Below are 26,032 nucleotides of genomic sequence, written 5' to 3'. Positions count from 1 at the left end.
CACTTCCCACTTCCTGAGAGAGAGAGAGGAAGGGTTAAAGAAGATAAAACTCTAAACAATCCAGTCTTCAATTTGTTGGTGTTTGTGAAGAAGTAAAAGGTAGTGTTTTTGTCTGGGAAAGCATGGTAAAAGTAAACCATTATAGCTGAATGCTCTAACCTCAGAGTCATACGGCCTTGGGTCCAAATCCTATCTCTGCCATCCCTCAACTGTGTGATCTTGAGCAAATTATTTCATGTCTTCACAGGTCATATGTCACTTATAAAAAGGTACTTATAATATCCATCTCATGGAGTTGTTGTCAGGGTTAAAATGAGATGGTATATGTGAAACATACAATGCCTGGCAGATAGTAAATTCTCAGTGAAAGGCAAATATCATTATTAATACCATCCAAATTGCTCTACATTATGCACATTCTGACCTGAACCCTAACCCCAACCCCCAATGATCTGTTACACTCTCCTACTACAGGGCCACTACTCCTCATTATTGGAAAAAACTGATGGGGTAGCAAAACATAGGAATATACATTGAATTCAAAGCATTTTTCATCCAGCTTTCTTGGGCCAGCGCCATGGCCAAGTGGTTAAGTTCGTGTGCTCTGCTTCAGCAGCCCAGGGATTAACTGGTTCAGATCCTGGATGCAGACGTGGCATCACTCGTCAGGCCACGGTGAGGCGGAGTCCCACATTTCACAACCAGAGGCACTCACAACTAGAACCTACAACTGTGTACTGGGGGGCTTTGGGGAGAAGAACAAAAAAAAAAGATGGCAACAGTTTTAGCTCAGGTGTCAATCTAGGAAAAAAACAAATTTCTAGCTTTCTGTCATTAAAACATGACTACAGCTTTGCTGGTTATTTTTATAGCTTAAAAAGTCATCCTGAAGCTGTTGACATAATGCATTGGATAGTTTCATATTAAAAGAAAGTAATGGATCAAATATAAACCCTTGGCTTTTCTGGCAGGGATAAGGGATCAGAACAAGAAGTCAGATCACCCAGGACAGAGAAGAGCCCAAGTAGAGTTAGCCAAAGGATACTGAGCGTTGAGGACAAACTTTACTTATGTCCCACTTTGGATCTGGAATGGCACCATAAGCATTGATTAACTAACTGGTTCATTGCCATTTCTTGTCACCTGGTCTATAAATTCTAAATGTTTACCATATTGACCTACTTCCCCTAACATGAAAATTCTAAGAATAATTCACATTTGTCAAGTCACCGTTCATAAGGTCCTGCTACCTTTGCTCAGGTAGCACTGGTCACGAGTCTCTAAGCTTTTCTATGTGAAATTGCCTATGAAAAATGCATGCCACAAACCACCTTACAGTCTATTTCATGCCAATTTGTCCTTTTCTGTCCTTCCTATCTCTTGTGAATCACTCAAATCAGAGTTTTATCACTATGTCAGAATTGGATGGCACCAAAGATCTATGGGGACTGAATCACTGATTGTATCTCAGAGGCATAATCCCAGGAGACCAAGGACCAAAGAACTCCTGCCACATCACTGTCCCTGAGACTTTCTCAAGCCATGTTTAAACACACAACACAATCTGATTCAATATTTCAGGAGAAGGAGAAAGAATTACATCTGATTACATAAACATTATCATTACTCTGGATGACATAAAATCTAAAGCTGGGTTGCATTTGTTCCAATTAAATCAGCTTTTATTATTTTTAAGCTCTGTTCCTAATAGCCATGGAAAGGTTGACTGGCTCTGGACACACACACATAGCTTTCAAACTACCCCTTCTTACATTGTTCCCTGAATCGAATATTTCAATGATCAACATCTCTGGGTACCTGTGAACCCAATAACATAAAATTATTCTGAAGTAATTAACCTGATGAACATCAACAGCTGTCACTGTGCTACCTTCCTAGATTCTAAGGGAGCTGTGGATCTTAGAGATGTAGATTAAGATAATTGTATAGCCTCAATGAATATATTGCATTCAACAGAAATTGGACATATAAATCTACACCATTCAGTCTCTAACAGCGGCCCTGGCAGTAGCCACAAAGATTTGATTTTTCCCTCACTACCCTTTTATTTAAGCTTTATTTCCCAGCCCCCTAAGCAAAGCAATTTTGGTTAGAAGGAAGACAGCACAGTCCTTGGTGTGGTTTAACACACTTTCTTTAACACACATCTGCCACATTCATTTGGTCAACCAAGTCACTGAGGCTGGCCAGGCTGCAGGGGATGAGACCCCACCTGTCAGTGGGAGGAGCAGCAGAGAAGCCGCAGCCCACGTGAAGTTTTGTCGTACGCCATAGTTCATCAAGTCTAAGATGCCATCGTTTGTAAGACACATCCTGACTTCAAAGACACCAAAATGTCACAAAGGAGTCACGATAGAATGGATGAAACGTAGTGCGTGCATGCTGAGTTGTGGTGTAAAATGGGTGGGCTGCAGTTAATGTTCAAAACTTGGGTAAATTACATTCCAAAGTGAGGACCAAGAAGCAATTTTTCCCGACATCTAAAGACTGAGGGTTTAAAACACAGAGGGTCTCCCTAAAATAACTATTAAAATATTATTATAGAAAATGTCACACAAATGCAAAAAGAGAATACTATGATAAACCCTCATGAATCCATCACCCACCTTCAACAACTATCAACCCACACGGTCAATTTGGTTTGACCCATATCCTGACCTACCCCTCCGCCAAGATTATTGTCAAGCAAATCCCAGACACGGTCATTTCATCTGTAAATACTGGGCACACAACACGTGCCCTCGGTTGTAATCATAGTAACCCACTTGGCCCAGCAATGAATAACACCTCCAGCCTTCCTCATGGCAACAGTGAACACGGATTCAGCTCTGCTGGGAGCTGGGGAGGAGAAAGGGAGGTGCGGGAAAGCTGAAATTCTCATCCCCCAGAAGGAGATGCCAAGAGGCAAAGTCCACACTGGAGGAATCGAGAGGCCACATTAAGCACGTGTTATGTAGGAGCCCGGGCGTCACGGCTCCCTCTCTCGGCTCACCATGTTCCCACCGGGGGGTGGGTCCCTTGGGGTAGAGCCAGGTCTATCCATCCGGGTATCTCCCGGGCAGGGCAGCTCTTCTCCAGAATGTCGAAAGGTGGAATGGGGTGAACGGGGGCCTCACAAGCATGTGTCTGTGTGCAAATCGCAGGATCCTGTGAACGTGAGTTTATTTGGGAAAGGGGTCTTTGTAGGTGTAACTAAGTGAAGCGTCTTGAGGTGAGACCATCCCAGATGACCTAGGTGGGCCAGTGACAAGTGTCCTCGTAAGAGACAGAAGATAAGACACAGGGTGGGGCCACGTGAAGACAGAGGCAGAGACGGGAGACCCGGCTCACAGCCCAGGAGGCCAACAAGCACTGAAAGCGGGAAGAGGCGAAGGATGGATCCTCCACGCCAGCCCTGCTCCTCCCTGCACTGGGTGTGCCCTCGGCGTGTGCCAGGTGGAGGGGGCGCACGCAGCGCTGGCCTCAAACAACAGGACTCCAAAAGGTGCCCCACTGAGTCAAGGACACGCGGTTGCAAAACCACTGGCTACTACTCCTCACCGAGGAGTTAAGCTAAGGAAATGTCAGAAACAGAAGCCTCTGAGCTATTTGGGAATGCACTCGATGACATGTCGGTGGTTAGGACAGCACCCACAGCACCCGGACGCCCACCTCGCTATCCACCTGCCGGAGATACAGGGGAGACACGCTCCTCCCCAGACCCTGGGGAGCCCATCCCCATGAGCACAGGACTTAGCCAGCAAAAGAGCAAAGAAAACCCCAAACCCACAATTACCTTAAAGTGCATGATGTGAGACTTGAAAAGAGAAACTTAAGGGCAGCAATTATGAGGCTAAAGGAGGCTCGACAGAGTTCTAGCGGTGGGAAGGGTCCAGAGAGTCTTCAGTGTGGCCACACCTGGCTTGCGAATGGCTCCCATCCCCGCCGACTGCGGGCGAGCCCTGGGACACTGCGTGTGGGGCGAGCAGACCCGGGAGGCGTGGCTGAGAGTGCGCCTAGCACAGCAGAGTGCGCCTAGCACAGCAGAGCTACTGCAACACCGGCCTGTGCTCTCTGCGTCGTTCTGAGCTGACCTTTTGTTAAAGGCGTAAACGGAACCACCGAATGAAGTTTTAATCAAACACCTGCAACTTAAAGAGTCAATGATGACCTGGTCTGCTTCCAGAAGCTTCAGGCTACCCAAGGCTTGCCCAGCTTTGGTCAGGCAAACGGACTGGTGGGTGAAAAAGCAGGGAAGCGCTATGTGCTTTTGAGTCTCACGCTTAAGTGAACCCAAGAACGAGGAAATGCCAAGAAAAGGCTGCCCCCAACAAAACTGGAAAACCAGCCAGCACAGGCTCTCAAGAGAACACCAAACCACCGGATCGCTGTGCCCTGACGGACACCAGCTGGAATGTATTCACCCGAATAAAGAAAACACGTCACTCAGGAGAGGCGGCCGTCAGCCCTGGAAGGACAGCAGAACAGGAAAAGGAAAACCGAGGCGACAGTCAGCAGCGCCCACCCAACACAGCGCGAGGCATGGGGTCGGCCTGGGCATCGTGCACCCCCAGACCTGATGACAATACTGCGGTGGGGGGAGGGCGGGCGACAGCACGTAGGGGCTGAGGCATCGGGTGCCCTGGGCCTGGCGCTGCCAGCCACGAGCGCCGCGCCTTGCCGCCCTGCAGCCGGGCGCATCCTGCCTGCCTGCCTGCCCGGGCCCGTCGGCGCGTCCCTCCCCTCTCGCGCCGGACTGCTTCATGACTCAGGACTCCATCTGAGCGCTCCGAGACCAGGCTCCCTGGGAACCAGAAGGACACAGCCCAGGGCGGGAGCAGCAGGAGAGCAGGGCCCCAGTGCGCGCATGGACTGACGCGCCTCCGCGCCTCCCTGTGGCCTGCGGTGCCTCTGAGCGCCAGGCTGCCCGGGCCTGGTCCCCCAGGTCTCAGCGAGAGAGGGTCTGGGCCTCGGGGGCCGAGGCGGGAAGCCCCTGGGCTTCCTGGCGGGGACGCCCCCATCCTGTGCTTCCATCCCCAGCTTTTTCATTCTGTCAACTGATTTCTACCCAAGAAAGTCCACTCGACCACACTGCCGCCACTGAATCAGCCTGGAGCCGGAGATGAGCCAGCTGCGGCCGATTTGTCACAGGATGACAGCTTATTCTCAGTATCCTTTATTGGCAGTGGAAAACGCCTCAGTACTTTATTGAAAGAAAGCAATAAATAATACTGTGATAAAAATAGTTCAAAAGGAGACTGTACATACTTTGTTACATAATCAGGAGGTTCACACAAGATTAACAGAAAACAGAATGTAACAACGAAAGAATCGTACAAGGAAGTTAAAAGCAGAAACCGAATGTAAACCGTCCACCGACAAAATGAGCTGTATAATAAATAATGCACCGTGGTGGGAACACATTTCCTGCTGGCTCTTTAATGTGCCATTTAAAAAGGAAAAGTTACACCTGCTACTTAGACAGTCCAAAACGGCTATATCGTCAAAAGCTAAAAATGTACCAATAGGTCCCTCCTTTCAACATGTTTACAAACAAATGTAAAAAGATGATTTACATAAGAAAAAATAAGGCCTTTAGTAGAGTCGCACTGCGTGGTTTCCTGGTTTCAGGGAGCCCGCGCCTTCCTCTTCCGGCACGGGCGTCCCTGTGGAGCGCGGTGCTTCCTGCTTGGTCCTCAAAGAGCAGCGGGGCGGGGGCCCGCGTCCACCCGTCGGGGCAGAGCCCGGAGAGCCCCCCAGCCCTTCCTGTGGCCGAGAGAAGTACTCCCGGCTGGGGCTCGTGCCGGGCGCTGAGGACAAGCCGTGCGGGTCTCCAGGGACGAGCTCTGCAAGCTACTGAGAGCCACCAGAGATGCTCACAGTTCTGACGGCCCCTTCAGCCCAAATTTTATCAGAAGCTCATATTTAACACCAGGTACTTTCAGTCTGTTCACGCTGCAGGATAAAGCATTTCTTGCTAGAAAAAGTAGAGTAAGGTCAGTCATTAAAACGCAATTGCTTGAAATTAAGTCTGCTTGTTTCAAAATGATTGTTGTAGAGCTGGTTACATTTGTCAGGATAACGCGCACCATGTCATGATGATCTTACAAATGCAAATGCAGTAAAATCCTCTTCTCTCTCGCCGATTATTATTAAAAAATTAATGATAATTACAATAAACGCATAATTTACAAAAGCCCTGTATCTTTTCATAGGATTTATACATACAAGCATTACAGTACATTCGTTTGAAAGACTAAAATTAGATAGAAGAACAGAATCGATTTGAAAGGATATTTATAGCCTGGATATACATGAAAAAGTAACTAACTATATAAATGAAGTCATATGTTTACATAAATATAAGAAACATTAAATTCTAAAATATTTTCTCTATGGTATTCGTGAATTTTTCACTAATTAAAAACTCTGTAATAAAATATCTTAGGGTCCATGTAACAAGTATCAACAGATTGCAGATCCACTGAATTCTGAAAGGCCGTCTTCGCCGGGTCCCGAGCGCTGCACGGTCATCTGTAGAAGTAGTGTGGGTAAACTGGAAAGGAAGCACAAACAGGACAATCAGCCTCAGGACGGGCCGCCCGGCGCGCACCTGCGTCCTGAGGCCCAGCCCTGCCTCCCTGCCCCTTGCGCTGTAGCTGCTTGAGAACTGAGATGAAACGTCAAGGAGTACGCGTATCAATGAGAAAATTCCTTGCTGACTTCCTTTTGGCGTATGTCTAACAGTTACCAATTAAAAAGATTAGGAAACCAATCAAACCTTCTGGCGGAGACGTGAAAAGTGGAGAGCGGAACACAGCCCCCGGCCCTGGTGCCACGAGCAGGGGCTGGGCTCCCAGCCCCACGTCACCCCTTCAGCGCGAGCGGGCTGCTCGTAACTGCACCCCTGCGATGGCAACGCAGCTGTGTGTTTAAAACCACCCACCAGGCCCTCAGGGTTCACGACAGCGTGGCCCCAGGAAACCTGGCTGTGCGGGGTGCGGCTCATTCAAGAACGTGTATTTCGAAGAAAGCCAGCGGGCGCCGCTGACCTGGGAGCGACACCAGCACGGATGCCAGGGTCAAGGCGGAGAGCCGCCGTGCCGGGCGCTCTCAACCACGGGTGGTCGCCAGCCAAGAGCTGAGCCGGTGAGCTCCTGCCACGCGCTGCTCTCCTGCCTCCCCACCCCCAAAAGACATTAGCAGATACTGAAAAGAGTCCAGCACTTTCAGTTTTAAGGAAAAAATGCAAATACACTTTTTTCCTTAACAAATGAGGATACACGAACCCCTCTGTGACCAACTGTGAGCATACAGAACACCAGAACCACGTAACGGGTGCAGCCGGGCTTGCGTGCGTGTTCCTAAAGGCCTGCAGGAACGGAAACGGGCTCTCCGGGCCAGGCAGCGCCCCCGTGCGGTCACCCGGCCGCCTCTGCGGCCTCCGGGCACGCGGAGCCCTCTACTCACCACGGGGCTTCAGCAGGAGTAAGTCCTGACCGTGGCGGCGTCCAGCCTCTGCGCTCCCGACACGCTGCCTGCTCCGACACCGGGGAGGAAGCGTGCAAACACAGCGTGCGGTTAGTCTTCAGACGTCACACGGGGCACACGTACACACACATCTGCACACCTACAACACCACCTACTGAGGGCTCCCAGGGAAACTGCTAGATGGGAGCGGATGAGCCAGGGAAAGAGAACCTAAGCGTCGCCAGGAGGGGCTTCTCTTCAGCCCCCAGCAGCCCTGGGAGCCACTGGCAGCTAATCTCACGACAGCAAGGACGCGTCAGATGATACACACTTCGTGATGTCCTCTGTGTAAGTGACAACTACTTCAGCTGGTAAATTTGTTTCTCCTGAAACTCTCTAGATTTGCAGAGCAACTAGACTTTTCTTCGGGGCCTAAACGTGATATCCCCAAGGCCGGTGTGAGGTAGATAACCCGGGGCAGCGCTAGACACCACGGGGTGCAGGTGACCGGAGTCAAATGCAGGCCTGGCCTGAGGGAGACGCGCCCTCGGGCCACCTGCCCTCCGCGCCTGTCTGAGGGAGCATCCAGGGCACTCCTCCCCAGGGCCGGGCTGCAGGGGGTGGGTAGAGGACAATGACTCATCTAAGAACACTAAAACCCAGTCTCAGTTTCTGCCGGAAGTGATGTGTACCACTGAGGCCTTGTTCCTGTCGAGAAACACACGGCACGGCCCAAGAGGTGAGCCCCGCCTCTCCCCTGCAACCTGGACAGAAAATGTGCAAACACCTGGAGCAGATATTCCCGACTGCCAATTACACAGTTTGTGTTCCCTCGGGTCCAGCAGGAACACGTTTTATCAAGAATGTGCCGTGGTTCCAGAAGAGATGGCACGACAGCCGGCACTGTCGGTGAGCATGGGTCATCTTTCCAAACCCTGACCCTGAGGTCCCAGGAGGCCAGCTATAGCTTCCCCGATGCCCCTTATTTAAGAAGGCATTGAGCAGTCCACTCTCCCGGGGTTGGGCCTCAGTTTTCCCACAAGGGTCAACAGCCGTCTTCCATGTAATATATTCCCTACACCTCTCTCTAGGCTTATTTTTAATTTATCTGAACTCTAATCTCAATGTCGCCGTCAATACTGAACACGGGAAGTGTGACTGAGTCTGAGGAAACTGGGCACGAAGCTGTGAAGAAAATCAGAAGGCGCTCCGGCAGCCTATTCAATAAGTGGAGGGCCGAGTTACCGTTAGAGTTATACAAATTACCTCATGCTCCTTGGAATAAGAATGCTACTGAAGACACTGCTACTCTTGCCCCATTAACCAGATCACTGAGCTCTGCAGAGAGATGCAGGCTTCCAGCAGCAGTGCTGCCCTGGGGGCCATCTCACCAAGCGTCCGGCTGAGCGAAGGCTTTACACACACGCGCTTTTCTCTTATTTTGATATAAGCAAGTGAGAGCCAAACTCACAAACCTACATATGGGAAGGGCTAAGAACAGGGAAACTTGTAAAAGCCAACTCAGGACAATTTTTAAAAGCGCTTCCTTTCCCATAGCCGATCCATGGGCCACAGAGATGAGAATGAAGTCCTTCGTAACGGGAGTGTGGCTACAATGGCCCCAGCGGCCAGCACCACATGGGACCAGGACCCGCAGACGCCTCCTACGAGCCTGACGAGGAGCAGCCGTTTCACTGCCACAGCCGCTGAAGAGGACACGGCTGTACGACGACGGCCCTACAGACGGGGAGACTGAGGCACAGTGCTCGAGGCTGTGCCCCTCCTCAGCGGCAGAGCCAGGGTCCACAGAGGCCATCTGCCCTTGATCCTGTCATCGTGGGGGCCGCGGTCAGAGCTGAGAGGTCGGTCAGTAAAGCGCGGCCAACTTGTCATCAGCCGTGTCCTCCAAGCGGAGCGGCGGTCAAAGGGAAAACCGCAAGCTCCATCTGGAACCCTGACTGCAAGGCTCGTGCGCTCCCACGGCCCACCGCGCTCCAGTGACGACCTGCCCAGGCTCACCTTCTTCCTCCTCTCCGTCCTTATGGTGCGCAGTGACAGGGACCAATGCCAGCAGGGGTGGAGGGAGGAAAGGGAAGGCTCACAGAGGGGGAAACTGTGTTCTCTAAGATGGACTCAGTCACCTCTCCAGGTGGAGAGACGTCCCGGGAGCACCCGGCGTGGCCCGAGAGCTGCTGCACCACCTTGCGGCGGAGCCTTCCAGGGCTGCCTGCCACACACACAGGCTACAGGACGTCCACTCAGCACGCCGAGAACACACACGACGCTCAGCTTTATTAGTTGGAAGGATATGCTAAGATTCAACCAGACAAGACTCTAAAAAACCTACATTATTGTTAAACTGTTATGCACAGATGTTAGGATTCATTTTAAAACACTTAACCTGGGCATGCACCAGTACTCAATGCCTTGTAACACATCCAAGAGGCCATTCTGGATCACTGTTAACATTCCAGCCACAAAGCTGCTCTTGCCGCCCACAGCGGCTGGCCGCCCCTGCACACCTACCGTCCAGCTGCGTCTTCTTCGGCTGCATGGAGGGTGAGGACAGAGAGGAGGTGACCCGGAAGTTGGCGGGGAGAGTCTCTGCGGACCCAGCAGCTAAGCCACGAACATCCTTTGGTCTAAATTTTTTTCTCCAAGAAGGTGCTCTCCTAAAGCTTTTATCATCGTCCTGGGAAATTAAAGGACAGAAAACAAGACTGATTTTAAAATAAAGGACAAAAATAGACAGTCAAGTTACCAGCCTTGAACCTGACTGCTGAACTCGTCACTGCATGTTTGTTCACACCTATTTAACCCGTTCCTGATAACCACAGGATCTACTGTCCCCACCGGGAACTTCTGAGAGTGACAGGCCCAGTAACACTATGTGGGGCCCTCACTGGGCATCGATGAGGACGGCCCTGGGCCGGCCAGGTGCATGTGCCTCCTGTTCATCACCCCGTTTCCTTTCTTATCTTGGAGAAATCATCTTCTTGCCGTATAAGATAATACATTTCTATTTGTCTTAAAATAGTTTCCAAGCTGTAAGCAGTTCTGCCTTAGAGCCGGGGAAGAGCCAGCAAGCGCTCCTTTAGCTGTCCTCCTAGTCACCAGGCAAACTCACGTTTTCTTAAGGGGCAACGAAGGAAAGAATAAAAACAGTGTGGGAACAAACCAGTCACGACTGTGTGAGGGGAAATTAACATGTTGCGTTTCTCTAATCTCCTTCTAACAGGTTTCTCCAAAGCACAGGGACTCTGGATTGGGGTCAGACATCCAGCGGTCCCCAAACATAGCCCATGGACGCCATGCCTCGGCTGCCACCAATGTTGATGGGAACAACATTTTTGAGGGCTATCAAAACTTCAATAGCAAATATTTTAAAAACAGAAAACCTCAGACTGAAAATACGAGTTTCTTACTATCTCATTTGTTAACACATTTTTGAGAGCAAAGCTTAGCTCAGGAGGTAAAATCATCCCCACCCTTAGAAGAGAGACTGCCGACGGGGCTCACGTGCGTATAAACAAATAATTCACACTGAATGCAAATTTAAATAAAATTCATTAGGCTGAAAACTCACTTCATCAAACCTTCTGTCCGTCCCCATGACCAAAAGGTTGTTAAATTCTCGTTCCAAGACAGCGCGAGCCTGAAATCATAACGAAACAACAATACCGCAAAGCTTCATCAATCTAATCTGAAGGACGTTAGCATATCACAACTGTTTTTCAAATCAAGACTTTTAAAAAGCTCAGGCTATAAACACCTTGAGCCATGACAGCATTTAATTTAATTGAATTAATTAATTTATTTGAGGAAGATTAGCACTGAGCTAACACCAGCTGCCAATCCTCCTCTTTTTTGCTGAGGAAGACTGGCCCTGAGCTAGAATCCATGCCCATCTTCCTCTATTTTATATGTGGGACGCTGCCACAGCATGGCTTGCCAAGTGCTTCCACGTCTGCACCCGGGATCCGAACCAGCGAACCCCGGGCTGCCGAGAAGCAGAACGTGCGCACTTAACCACTGCAACACCGGGCTGGCCCCCACAACCACATTTTAAATTAGGGGATTCCTGCGGAGCCCATGGATGGGCTTTCAGGGAAAGGGACCCATGACCGCTGGCAGACTATCTACGAAAGTGTGCTCTGTGTGTTGGTGCTGGTGGGGGGATGGGGGGTATCGGCAAAAGACATACAATCTTCTGTAGAAGAAGAATAAATTTCCTGATTCTCAGGTGAGCCCGTGTGTCAAAAAGAATCACACAGGGCAATAGAAACAAAATTAACAGAATCTCCATCGGTGTACCTATGAGCATTTCTCTTTCCACGTAAGAACTAAATACATGTCGTCACTCCTACGAGCATATGGACTTGAACGAAGTTTCCCCTTTTTTTTTTATCACAAGACTCTCATGCTGACAACAGAAAATGGAAGGACAGGCAAAACTAATGAAGAATTAAGCATTGCTGGTTTGGAACCAGTATTTTGTGGATTAGGGATAGTTGTCTGAGGTACTGTGAAGTTTTGTGTCCACTCAGTTAACCAGCTAGATGTCTCCATCAGGAGACCTGACTGAACGCTGAGTGAGAGCCGGGCCGGCTCTGCAGCATACCTGTGTGTTCTGCTTAGGGATCCGTAACAAGAGTGCCAGTGCGCTGAAATCGAAGGTTTCATCTAAGGCCACAAGTGCACCGTGAACGCCACTCTCCACCAGATTGTTTGCATATTCTTTAAGACCAATTGAGACGATCCAGCGAATCACTCGATCGTTGCTCCACACAAGCACGTCTACAGGTGAACAGAAACAATTAGAACGGCGTCTGCACAAAGCTGTCTTCATCATGCACACCTGTAACAGCACACAGAAGGTGGGCAGGCAACCGCTGCTGCATTTAGAGGTCACGCCTCGGCCCTCCTCCATCGAAGGGAAACTGTCCCACTAGAACTCATGCTGCCAAAGAACCCAAGAGCAATGAAGTTCTTACGGACATTTATTTTCTAGAGAACAGAAAATGAGGAGGATCCAGGGTCAGAAACCAGAAGGACAGAGAAGAAGCTGAATGCCCACCAGGCACGAGCGCGCTTCCTCTACAGCCTTCAGAGTTTCTGAAACACTTTCTTTTCGTCAGAGAAGGAGTTGGCGCCCTGCTCGATTCAACACAAATCTCTCATTTGTAATCTTGAAGCTTGTTTCCTTGAAGCCTTTTTTGTTGTCTCATTTTAAAAAGAGAGAAACTTAAAGATGCTCTCCAGCATATCAGAGACTGGGGGGAAGATCTTACACCACACGAAGTGATCCATTATTAAATTCGCTCTAGTAGAGATCTAAAAATAGCCACTCCATGAAAATATCTCCGGATGCTCACCAATCACTTCCAAAGACAACTTTTGTCAACTATAAAAAGATTTAAAACAGATACAGAAAACAGACAAAACTGATTTACCCATTTTATTTCCAATGCCCTTTTATACTACACACACACACACTATATATATAGTATAAAATATACGCACTACATATATAGTATAAAGTGTGTATATATATATAGTATAAAAGCTGGCTTACGGTTTTTCTTGTGATTCACGTTAGCTCAATCATGACCAGACTATCCTTTAAACGGGCTGTGTCCTCAACCAGTTTTGTCTTCAGTTTCTTTCTTTGTAAAACCTGGGGAAGAAGACAGCACTCACACGCACAGGGTTGTGGGAAGGATTAAATAATTAACCTCTGAAAGTGCTTCGAGTTCTTAAGTCTTACCTATTATTATGACTGTTGTTAGTGATTTCTTTATTCTGAAAATTCTGGGAGATTTTACTTTGAGCTTAATCGTTAACGTCTTACTTAAAAGCAGACTATTGTAGTCGATGCTTTCGAGGCATGCCGGGTGAGAGGCTCCCATTGCATCTCCCCACCTGCGCTCTCACTGAGCCGCCTCTGCCATCGTCCCCTGCTAAGGAGCTCCTCCTCCACCTCCAAGGCCCAGCTGAACCAGCGCCTCTGTGCTGCCCCCTGAGCCCTGGAGGCAGAGACACAGGGCTCCGTCTGTGCTCCTGAAGCCCTCTGATAAGTGGCTAGAGCAGAATCGCCACACTGGAGTCCAGTGAGCCGATAGCAGAGTCCTGCCCGTCTGTGCCCTGGTGTTACCCAGCAGTGTGGCAGGGGGTGGCATTTCTGAGTGAAGGAGTACACACGTCAGAACAAGTCACAGGAGGAGTGTTCCCCTTGAGACGGTTCGCGCAGACTGACGTAAGCACAAGAAAGTAGGCACAGGTGCTGTGGCTCAGAGGAGGACCGTGCTTCCTCCCAGAGATGCAGGGCGTGGTGGCGCACCCTGGTGGTAAGTCACGAGCTGCCCCACAGCACGGCCGCACACAGACAGGTGCTGTGGTGCTGCGGCCAGGGAGCGAACCTGGGCCGCTGAGTGCTGGGGGCCAGACTTGAACCACCAGGCCATGAGAGGAGGGTCTTCAAAGCACTCATCTCCAACCCTCCCTCCTCTGTAAGGATGCCAGACTAGTTTTCTCCACTTAACAAATTTCCTAATATTTTTAAAAATGGGAAATCACTAACCCACAGCCAGCATCATACTCAACGGGGAAAAACTGAGCGCCATCCCCCTGAGAACAGGAACAAGACAAGGGAGCCCACTCCCACCACTCTTACTGAACATAGTACTGCAGGTTTGGGCCAGAGCAATTAGGCAAGAAAAAGAAAGAAAAGGAATCCAAATTGGCAGTGAAGAAGTGTAACTTTCACTGTTTGCAGACGACATGATTTTATATAGAGAAAACCCTAAAGAAGCCATGGCGGGGCCGGCTCGGTGGCTGAGTGGCTAAGTTCGCGCGCTCCGCTGAGGCAGCCCAGGGTTCGGATCCTGGGCACGGACATGGCACCGCTCATCAGGCCACGTTGAGACGGCATCCCACATCCCACAACTAGAAAGACATGCAACTAAGATATGCAACTATGTACCAGGGGGGTTTGGGAAATAAAGCAGAAAAAAAAGATTGGCAACAGTTGTTAGCCTAGGTGCCAATCTTTAAAAAAAAAAAAAAAGAAGCCATGGGAAAACTATTAGAAATAAACATCTACAGCAAAGTTGCAGGATACAAAGTCTACTTACAAAAATCAGTTGCATTTCTCTACTCTAATAACAAACTAACAGAACGAGAACTCAAGAATAGAATACCATTTACAATCGCAACAAAGAGAATAAAATATCTAGAAATAGGGGTGACGTCAGCAACATGGCAGCGTGAGCTCACCCAGGACTCTCTCCCCTCCAAATTACAACTAAAAAGAGCAACTGCTTTCCAACCAAAAAAAAAAAATCCCAATAACAGAAATCCTCACAGACCCACAGCAGCCAAACGACGGAAGGCTGGAGCCGCCCTCAGAGGAGCTGGAACGGGGTCTTCGCTCCCTCCCCTAGAGACTGGGATCGCTGCCGTGGGTGTGAGAAGGAGCAGGGGAGGGGCCGTGCATTGGGAGATCGTGCAGGACTCCCACCGCTGGAGCAGCGGAAACCCTCTAACAGGGGACAGCTTTCGCGTGGGGGAACCCCAGCAAGCCAGGGCCCTGGGAGACCAGAGAGCGAGAGCTGTGCCAATCCAGGTCGGCATGAGAGAAAGTGTCCCTCCTCCCTCAACCCATGCTGGGTGCCACCATCGTGGCTGAAGGCGCAGGGCTCAGAACCAAGGCTCTCGACCCCCATCTAGTGGCGACAGGCTGTACCTGCAACCAAATAACAGCATCATGCGCAAAAACCTCTCCTCTACCATCCAGCAATTTATAAAAGTTCCAGTCCAAAAGGAAAACAATAAAAACACAGAATTATGTCCTGAGGGCTTGGAAATGGGTAAAGTAAGTCAAGAGGAGTTCAAAATAGCTATCCTCAAAATACTCAATGAGGTAAAGGGAAATATAGAGAAACAAGTCAACAAGTTCTGGAGTTACTTCACAAAAGAGATTGAAATTATAAAGAAGAATCAATTAGAAACACTAGAGACGAAAAACACAATGGACCAGATAAAACAGAATACAGATTCCCTGAATGCCCGTGTAGACACCATAGAGGAGCAAACTAGCATAATCAAAGACAGGCTGAATGGCTCCAGACAGAGGAAGAAAGACAACTAAGAATTAAAAAAACTGAAGAAAAGCTCAGAGAAATAGCTGACTCAATGAGAAAATGCAACTTAAGAATCATCGGAATTCCTGAGGGCGTGGAAAAGGAAAATGGAGCAGAAAGTGTGCTCAACGAAATCAGAGAAGAGAACTTCCCAAATCTAGGGATTGAGAGAGAAATGTGTGTGGAGGAAGCTTTCAGATCTCCTACATTTGTCAATGTAAAAAGACCTACTGCAAGGTACATAGTAGTAAAAATGGCAAAAATGAAGGACAGAGAAAGAATACTCAGGGCAGCAAGGCAGAAGAAAAGAACCTACAAAGGAACCCCTATCAGACCTTCAGCGGATTTCTCGACAGAAACCTTACAAGCTAGGAGAGACTGGAGTGACATATTCAAAACTTTAAAGGATAAAAATCTTCAGCCAAGAATACTCTATCCAGGAAAAATATCCTTCAGATAGGAGGGAGAAATTAAATCTTTTCCAGACAAACAAAAGCTAAGGGACTTCGTAGTCACAGGACCTTCACTCAAGAAGGCTCTCATACCTGAAAAAAGAAAAAAAGGGAGTAAGGGGTCACAAAACACAGAGTAGGGAGACAAATAGACAGAAGCTAAATAGGATAGCAAATATTCAACTATAGCATTAGGATAAAGGGAAGGAAATCACCAAAGCAAAGATAATCTTATCACTCTAACCACAAACTCACAACACAAGTTGGAATAAGAGATGAAAATAATAATTTCGGAGGGGAGGAGGAAAGGGACTGAAACAATCTAGGCTAAGGAAGTAAGAGACCACCAGAAAATGGACTATGTTATACACGAGATTCTGAATACAAACTTCAGGGTAGCCACTAAACTGAAAAACTGAACAGAAACATAAAACATAAATAAGGAAAAATCTAAGAAACCCAGCCTAAGAAACTGCAGAAGTCAATGGGTAGGCTAAAACACACAGGACAAGAAACAAAGGAAACACAGGAAAACCGGAAAACGAGCAACAGAATGACAGCATTCAGCCCTCATGCATCAATACTCACCCTCAACGTAAACGGACTGAACTCGCCAATAAAAAGACACAGAGTGGCAAAATAGATTAAAGAACGAGATCCAACAATTTGTTGCCTCCAGGAAACACACCTCAGCTCCAAGGACAAACACAGGCTCAGAGTGAAGGGGTGGAAGACAACACTCCAAGCCAATAGCAAACAAAAGAAAGCAGGGGTCGCAATGCTTATATCAGACAAAACAGACTTCAAGATAAGGCAGGTAAAGAGAGACATAGAGGGCCAATATACAACGATCAGAGGGACACTTCATCAAGAAGAAATAACGCTTATAAATATCTATGCCCCCAACACAGGAGCACCAAAGTTCATAAAGTAACTATTAACAAACCTAAAAGAAGATATCAAAAATAACACAAAAATAGTAGGGGACCTCAACACCACACTCACATCAATGGATAGATCATCCAGACAGGAAATCAACAGAGAAACAGTGGAGCTAAACGAAAAGCTAAAACAGTGGGACTTCATAGATACATATAGAATGCTTCATCCAAAAACAGCAGAATACACATTCTTCTCAAGCGTGCATGGAACATTCTCAAGGATAGACCATAGGTTGGGAAACAAGGCAAGCCTCTACAAATTTAAAAAAATTGAAATAATAACGAGCATCTTCTCCGATCATAATGTTATAAGGCTAGAAATTAATTACAAGGAAGAAGCTGAGAAAGGCACAAGGATGTGGAGACTAAACAATACGCTATTGAACAAGCAATGGATCATGGAAGAAATTAAAGAAGAAATCCAAAAATACCTGGAGACAAATGAAAATGATAGCATGCTATACCAACTCATATGGGATGCAGTAAAAGCTCTATTAAGAGGAAAATTCATGGCCATTCAGGGACATCTTAACAAACCAGAAAATCAGCAATCTTAAACTACACCTAACCGAATTAGAGAAAGAAGAACAAACAAAGCCAAAAGTCAGCAGAAGGAGAGAAATAATAAAAATCAGAGCAGAAATAAATGGTATTGAAACAAAAAAGGCAGTAGAAAGGATTAATGAAACAAAGAGCTTGTTCTTTGAGAAGGTAAATAAAATTGACAAACTCCTAGCCAGACTTACAAAGAAAAAAAGAGAGAAAGCTCAAATAAACAAAATCAGAAATGAAAGAGGAGAAATAACAACAGACTCCACACAAATACAATGGATTATAAGAGAATACTACGCAAAAACTATATGCCAGCAAAATGGATAACCTACAGGAAATGGATAAATTCTTGGACTCCTACAATCTCCCAAAGCTCACTCAAGAAGGAGGAGACAATCTGAACAGACCAGTCACAAGCAAAGAGACTGAAACAGCCATCAAAAGCACCCAAAGAATAAACCCCCAGGACCAGATGGCTTTCCTGGGGAATTTTACCAAACTTTCAGAGAGGATTTAATACCTATCCTTTTTAAGCTATTCCAAAAAATTAGGGAGGATGGAACACTTCCTAACACATTCTACGAGGCCAACATCATGCTGATACCAAAGCCTGACAAGGACAGCACGAAAAAGAACTACAGGCCAATACCGCTGATGAACACAGATGCAAAAATTCTCAACAAAATTTTGGCAACCAGAATACAGTAATTCATCAAAAGGATCCTACATCATGATCAGGTGGGATTCATACCAGGGACACAGGGATGGTTCAGCATCCGCAAATCAATCAATGTGATACACCACATCAACAAACTGAGGAATAAAAACCACATGATCATCTCAATAGATGCAGAGAAAGCATTTGACAAGATCCAACAGCCATTTATGATAAAAACTCAACAAAATGGGGATAGATGGGAACTACCTCAACACAATAAAGGCCATAGATGACAAACCCACAGCCAACATCGTACTCAATGGGCAAAAACTGAGCACCATCCCCCTGAGAACCGGAACGAGACAAGGATGCCCTCTATCACCACTCTTATTCAGCATAGTACTGGAGGTCCTGGCCAGAGCAATCAGGCAAGAAAAAGGAATAAAAGGAATCCAAATGGGGCGGAAGAAGTGAAACTCTCGCTATTTGCAGACGACGTGATCTTATACATAGAAAACCCCAAAGAATCCATTGGAAAACTTTTAGAAGTAATCAACAACTACAGCAAAGTGGCAGGATATAAAATCAATTTACATAAATCAGTAGCATTTCTATACTCTAATAACAAACTAACAGAAAAAGAACTCAAGAACACAATACCATTCATAATCGCAACAAAAAGAAGAACATACCTCAGGGTGAATTTAACTAAGGAAGTGAAAGACCTATACAATGAAAATTACAAGGCTTTTCTGAAAGAAATGGATGACGACATAAAGAGATGGAAAGACATTCCATGCACATGGATTGGAAGAATAAACACAGTTAAAATATCCACTCTACCTAAAGCAATCTACAGATTCAACGCCATCCCAATGAGAATCCCAATGACATCTTTACAGAAATAGAACAAAGAATCCTAAAATTCATATGGGACAACAAAAGACCCTGAATTGCTAAAGCAATCCTGAGAAAGAAGAACAAAGCTGGAGGCATCACAATCCCTGACTTCAAAACATACCACAAAGCTACAGTAATCAAAACAGCATGGTACTGGTACAAAAACAGGTGCACAGATCCATGGAACAGAACTGAAAGCGCAGAAATAAAACCACACATCTATGGACAGCTAATCTTCGACAAAGGAGCTGAGGGCCTACAATGGAGAAAAGAAAGTCTCTTCAACAAACGGCGCTGGGAAAACTGGAAAGCCACATGTAAAAGAATGAAAATTGGACCATTCTTTTTCACCATTCACCAAAATGAACTCAAAATGGATCAAAGACCTAAAGGTAAGACCTGAAACCATAAGGCTTCTAGAAGAAAATATAGGAAGTACACTCTTTGACATCAGTATTAAAGGGATCTTTTCGGACACCATGTCTTCTCAGAGAAGGGAAACAATAGAAAGAATAAACAAATGGGACTTCATCAGACGAAAGCGCTTCTTCAAGGCAAGGGAAAACAGGAGTGAAACAAAAAAACAACCCAATAACTGGGAAAAAACATTTCCAAGTAATATATCTGACAAAGGCTTAATATCCATAACAGATGAAGAACTCACACAACTCAACAACAAAAAATTAAACAACCCGATCAAAAAATGGACAGGAGACAGGAACAGACATTTCTCCCAAGAAGATAGACGGATGGCCAATAGGCACATGAAAAGACGCTCATCATCGCTGATCATCAGGGAAGTGCAAATCAAAACTACACTAAGATATTACCTTACACCCATTAGAGTGACAAAAATAACTGAAACAAATAGTAATAAATGTTGGAGAGGTTGTGGAGAAAAAGGAACCCTCATACACTGCTGGCGGGAATGCAAACTGGTACAGCCACTATGGAAAACAGTAAACAGTATGGAGATTCCTCAAAAAATTAAAAATAGAACTACCATACGATCCAGCCATCCCACTACTGGGTATCTATCCAAAGAGCTTGAAGTCAGCAATTCCAAAAGTCCTATGCACCCCAATGTTCACTGCAGCATTATTTACAATAGCCAAGACATGGAAGCGACCTAAGTGCCCATCAACAGATGACTGGATAAAGAAGATGTGGTACATATATACAATGGAATACTACTCAGCCGTAAAAAAGAACAAAATCGTCCCATTTGCAACAACATGGATGGACCTTGAGGGAATTATGTTAAGTGAAATAAGCCAGATAGACAAGACAATCTCTGTGTGACTCCACTCCTATGAGGAATTTAAACCTGTGGGCAAAGAGAACAGATTAGTGGCTACCAGGGGAAGGGGGGGTGGGGGGTGGGCACAAAGGGTGAAGGGTTGCACCTACAACACGACTGACAGACGATAATACATAACTGAAATTTCACAAGATTGTAACCTATCATTAACTCAATAAAAATTTTTTTAAAAAATAAAAAAGTAAAAAATCTCACAACATGAAAAAAAAATACCCAGGAATAAATTTAATAGGGGGAGGGTGAAAGGGGTGATTAAGCACACGTGTGTGGTGATGGCTTGTAATTAGTCTTTGGGTGGTGAACATGATGGAATCTACATAGAATTTGAAACATGCTATGATGTACATCTGAAAGTTATATAATGTTATAATCAAATGTTACTGCGATAAAAAAATAAAAAATAAAAAGATCTATACAAGGAAAACTATAAGACATCACTGAAAGAAATCAATAATGACAAAAGAAATGGGAAGATATTCCATGCACATGGATTTGGAAGAATAAGCATAGTTAAAATGTCCATTCTAGGGGCCGGCCCGGTGGTGCAGCGGTTAAGTGCGCACGTTCTGCTTCTCAGCAGCCCGGGGTCCACCGGTTCGGATCCTGGGTGCGGACGGGGCACTGCTTGGCAAAAGCCATGCTGTGGAAGGCGTCCCACATACAAAGTAGAGGAAGATGGGCATGGATGTTAGCTCAGGGCCAGTCTTTCTCAGCAAAAAGAAGAGGATTGGCAGTAGTTAGCTCAGGGCTGATCTTCCTAAAAGAAAAAAAAAAGTCCATTCTACCTAAAGCAATCTATAGATTCAATGGAATCCCAATCAGAATCCCAATGACATTCTTCATAGAACAAAGAATCTTAAAATTCACATGGGTCAACAAAAGACCCTGAATAGCCAAAGCAATCCTGAGAAAGAACAACAAAGCTGGAGCATCACAGTGCCTGACTTCAAAACGTACTACAGACCCATAGTGATCAAAACAGCATGGTACTGGTACAAAAACAGGCACACAGATCAATGGAAGAGAACCGAAAGCCCAGAAATAAAACCACACATCTACAGACAGCTAATCTTCGGCAAAGGAGCTAAGAATATACAATGGAGAAAGGAAAGCCTCTTCAATAAATGGTGCTGGGAAAACTGGACAGCCACATGCAAAACAACGAAAGTAGACCACTACCTTTCTCCATACACAAAAATAGACTCAAAATGGACCAGAGACTTGAAGGTAAGAGCTGAAACCATAAAACTTCTGGAAGAAAATACAGGCAGTCCACTCTTTGACATCACACTTAAAAGGATCTTACTGAATACCATGTCTACCCAGACAAGGAAAACAAAAGAAAAAAAGAAACAAGTGGGACTTCATCAGACTAAAGAGCTTCTGGAAGTCAAAGGAAATCAAGATTAAAATGAAAAAACAACCCACCAAATGGGAGAAAATATTTGCAAATCATATATCCGACAAGGAGTTAATCTCCATAATATAGAAACAACTCACACAAATGAACAACAAAAAAAACAAACAACCCAATCAAAAAGTAGGCAGAGGATGCGAACAGACATTTTTCCAAAGAAGATAGCTGGATGGCCAATAGGCACATGAAAAGATGCTCAACATCACTAATCATCAGGGAAATGCAAATCAAAACTACATTTAGGGGCCGGGGCCGTGGCCGAGTGGTTAAGTTCGCATGCCCCGCTTTAGAGGCCCAGGGTTTCGCTGGTTCCGATCCTGGGTGGAGATATGGCACCGCTCATCAAGCCATGCTGAGGTGGCACCTCACATAGCACAGACAGAAGGACGTGCAACTGGAGGATACAACTACGTACTGGCAGGCTTTGGGGAGAAGAAGAAGGGGAAAAAAGAAAAAAAAGATTGGCAACAGATGTTAGCTCAGGTGCCCGTCTTTAAAAAAAAACCCAAAGAGCAAAAAACTACACTTAGATATCTTACACCCATTAGAATGGCTATAATCACCAAGACAAAAAACAACAAGCGTTGGAGAGGTTGTAGAGAAAAGGGAACCCTCATCCACTGCTGGTGGGAATGCAAACCGGTGCAGCCACTGCAGAAAACAGTACGGAGATTTCTCAAAAAGTTAAAAATAGAAATTCCATACAACCCAGCTAACCCACTACTGGGTATTTATCAAAAAAAAACTGAAATCCACAATTCAAAGAGACTTAGGTACCCCATGTTCATGGCAGCATTATTCACAATAGCCAAGATGTGGAAGCAGCCCAAGTGCCCATCGACGGATGATTGGATAAAGAGTATGGGGTATATAAATACACAATGGAATACTACTCAGCCATAAAAAAATAGATGTAATCGTCCCATTCGCAACCACATGGATGGACCTTGAGGGCATCCTGTGAAGCGAAATAAGCCAAATGGAGAAAGACAAACACTGGATGATTTCACTCCTATGTAGAAGATAATCAAACTTACGGACAAAGAGAACAATTTAGTGGTTACAAGGGGCAAGGGGTGTGGAAGGTGGCCACAAGGGGCGAAGCGGCACACTCACATGGTGTCTGACAAATATTAATGTACAACTGAAATTTCACAATGCTATAAACTATTATGACCACAATAAAAAAAATACTTTTTTTAATTTAAAGAAACTAGGAAACCACTTAGGCTGCTAATACACTGGGAAGCAGAAATACGCTAAATCAATTAAACGTAATGTACTAGCCTTTTATTTCATTCTGGCTTTCTTCTCTTTTTCTTTCCAGTTCTTTCCGGTCATAATTCAGCCTTCGCAGGCACATAATTCCACACTGGAAGCTCTTTCTATTTACAAAGGAAACAAAATTACAGATGGAAACAGTCAAAAGCCTCCTAGCCAACGAGCAGGAACTGTGTGCAACGACTGACCTGTGGAAGCTGTCCGCCATCTTCAGCTGCCCGCGCAGGTCCTTCTTGGTGAGATAGGCCAGCATGCGCGCGTCCACCAGGCACTCCATGAAGTAGCTGCGGTATTGCGGGAGGCCCAGGCTGGGCAGCCACTCGTTCCCGATCCAATCATGGTTCATGTCCCCGTAGGCGAGCGTCTGCTTTCAACAAGCAAGTACGATCAGTTCAGGAAAAAGAACACCCAAGAGGTCACAAGGGCAGTTTAAATAATCTTTAAACTGGATTTTTAACCTATTACATATCCTTAAAGCTTAAATGAATGACAACACTGTTCTTTATCATTTCAAAATAATTTGATCTCCTATGTACTACCTTTTAAATTTGTCAGTAGAATTTTAACAGAAGGTATCATACCACTGAAAACCTATGACTCATTCGTGTTTATAAATTTAACCTATTTCCCCAACCACAATAAAAATGTAGCTGATAACACATGATCTTTCTGAAGTAATTTTTGTGTATAATAATATAACAACAAAGAATGATCATGACTCATGAACAAGTTTGAAGGATCAATCCACTGTACACAAAAATATCTGTGGCTGGTTTTAATTTTAACACTTTGTTTTCCAAATTTCCTCAACAAAAAATCTGTTAATTTCAAAATCCGTGTAAAAAGTGAACTGAAGGGGCCGGCCCCGTGGCTGAGTGGTTACGTTGGCGCACTCCGCTTCAGCAGCCCAGGGTTTCACCGGTTTGCATCCTGGGCCTGGATATGACACTGCTCATCAAGCCATGTTGAGGTGGCGTCCCACATGCCCCAACTAGAAGGACCCACAACTAAAAGCATACAATTACATACCAGGGGACTTTGGGGAGAAAAAGGAAAAATAAAATCTTAAAAAAAAAGTGAACCGAAAAATAGTTTTAAAAGAAGAGAGAAGCAAGACAACAACTGACAGAACTGAAAGGAGAAACAGAAAAATCCACAGTTACAGTCACAAGACCTCAACCCTCCTCTGACTCAGTCACTGATTGAACAAAGAAGCCAAAACAGGCAGACAGACCCCCTCAGTAAGGATCCAGAAGCCTTAAACAACACTATTGACCAGCTTGACCTAAGTGACGTTTCGTGGAACACCCCACCCAATAATAGCAGAATACGTTCATTTCAAGTGCGTATGGGATTCTCCAAGACAAATCTCAACAGATCTAAAGGGACTGAAATCATACAAACTATGTTCTCTGACCTCAACAGAATTAAATTAGAAATCAATAATAAAAAGATATCTAGAAAATTCTCAAGTATTTGGAAATTAGCATACGGCTAAATAACCCACGTGCCAAAGAAGAAAACAAGAGAAATGGGAAAATATTTCTAACTGAATGAAAGTGAAACACAATCTATTCAAAAATTGTAGGACATGGCTAAAGCAGTGTCTTGAGGGAAATTTATAGTATTAAACACTTATGTCGTAAATGAAGGAAGGTCTCCAAACAACAGTGTAAGATTCTACCTTAAAAAACTTGAAAAAGAAGAACAAATGAAATCCACAGCAAGCAGAAGGAAGAAAATAAAAGAGCAGAAATCAATGAAACAGAAACAAGAAAAATAAAACTATGAAACTAAAATCTGGTTCTTCATAAAGATCAGTAAAATTGACTAAGCCCTAGACAGAGTGACTAAGAAAAAAGAAAAGACGTACATTACCAACATCAAGAATGAAAGAGGGGACACACTATAGGACATAGACACTGAAAGGGAAAACTGTGAACAACTGTAAGCAACTTAGATAAAATGGGCAAAAGACATAATCTGTGAGAGCAACTCATAAGAAAGAGATAAGTTGTATCTTATCAGGACTCAAATTTGCAGTTATAAACTTTCTCTCACATACACATAAAATCTTTACCTTAAATGTCTTCACTGGTGAATCTTACCAAATATTTATGGAAAAAATACCAATTCTACACTATTATTCCCCAAAAAATAGAGAAGAAATGCCTAACTCATCCTATGAAGCCAGCACTATCCTGATACCAAAACCAGACAAAGACATTACAAGAAAACTACAGACCAGTATCTCTCATAGACACAGATGCAAAATTCCTCGACAAAATATGAGCAAATTAAATCAATAATAAATTAAAAGAATAAGCTATCACGACAAGTGAGGTTCATCCTACGAACATAAGGTTGGGTCAACACTTGAAAAATCAATGACATTCATCCTATCAATGGATTCAAAAGAAATACCACTATATCATCTCAAAAGATGCAGAAAAGGCATTTGACAAAATTCGTCATTCATTTATGGAAATCTCAGCAATCTAGCAATGGAAGAAAACGGCCTCAACCTGATAAGGGGCATCTACAGCAAACACAGGGCTGACATCACACTTAACGGTGAAAGACAATGTATTCTTCCTGAGATCAGGAACAAAGGGTCTGCTCTCACTAATTTTATTCAGCGCTGCGGTGGAACTCCTAGCCACGGTAACAAGGCAAGAAAAAGAAATCAAAAGCATAGGAATTGGAAAAAAAAAACCTGTCTTTATTTGCAGATGACCTGATTAGCAACATAGAAAATGCACCTACAAACTGGCTGTGAGAACTACAGCGAGCTTAGCAAAGCGGCAGGACACAAGGCCAGGACACAAACACGAGCTGTGCTTCTAAATACTAGAAGTGAACTGGAAACTGAAATTTACAAAATGCCATTCACAATGTC

General features: G+C 45.3%; 1 protein-coding gene across 26 annotated transcripts in view; it reads right to left on the bottom strand.

Annotated features, from left to right (window-relative positions):
- Positions 1-5,172: 5,172 nt before the first annotated feature.
- LOC138916708 (liprin-alpha-1-like) overlaps positions 5,173-26,032 on the bottom strand; it is a 105,932-nt gene continuing 85,072 nt past the window's right edge. For 12 of the 26 annotated variants that reach the window (XM_070229944.1, XM_070229947.1, XM_070229945.1 and 9 more), the window contains 6 exons: positions 23,322-23,497; positions 23,140-23,237; positions 12,092-12,267; positions 11,057-11,125; positions 9,997-10,162; positions 5,173-7,538 (listed from right to left, as the gene is read on the bottom strand). In XM_070229944.1, coding sequence (XP_070086045.1) covers positions 7,480-7,538; positions 9,997-10,162; positions 11,057-11,125; positions 12,092-12,267; positions 23,140-23,237; positions 23,322-23,497 — 744 coding nt within the window. In that variant the 3' untranslated portion in view covers positions 5,173-7,479. Of the gene's footprint in view, positions 7,539-9,996; positions 10,163-11,056; positions 11,126-12,091; positions 12,875-13,045; positions 13,148-23,139; positions 23,238-23,321; positions 23,498-26,032 lie in introns of those variants that run through there. The other 14 variants (XR_011424041.1, XM_070229934.1, XM_070229938.1 and 11 more) reach the window with 6 other exon arrangements.

The sequence above is a fragment of the Equus caballus genome, chromosome 12 (assembly GCF_041296265.1).
Source record: "Equus caballus isolate H_3958 breed thoroughbred chromosome 12, TB-T2T, whole genome shotgun sequence".
Lineage (NCBI taxonomy): Eukaryota > Metazoa > Chordata > Mammalia > Perissodactyla > Equidae > Equus > Equus caballus.
This window is presented reverse-complemented; position numbering and strand designations above follow the sequence as displayed.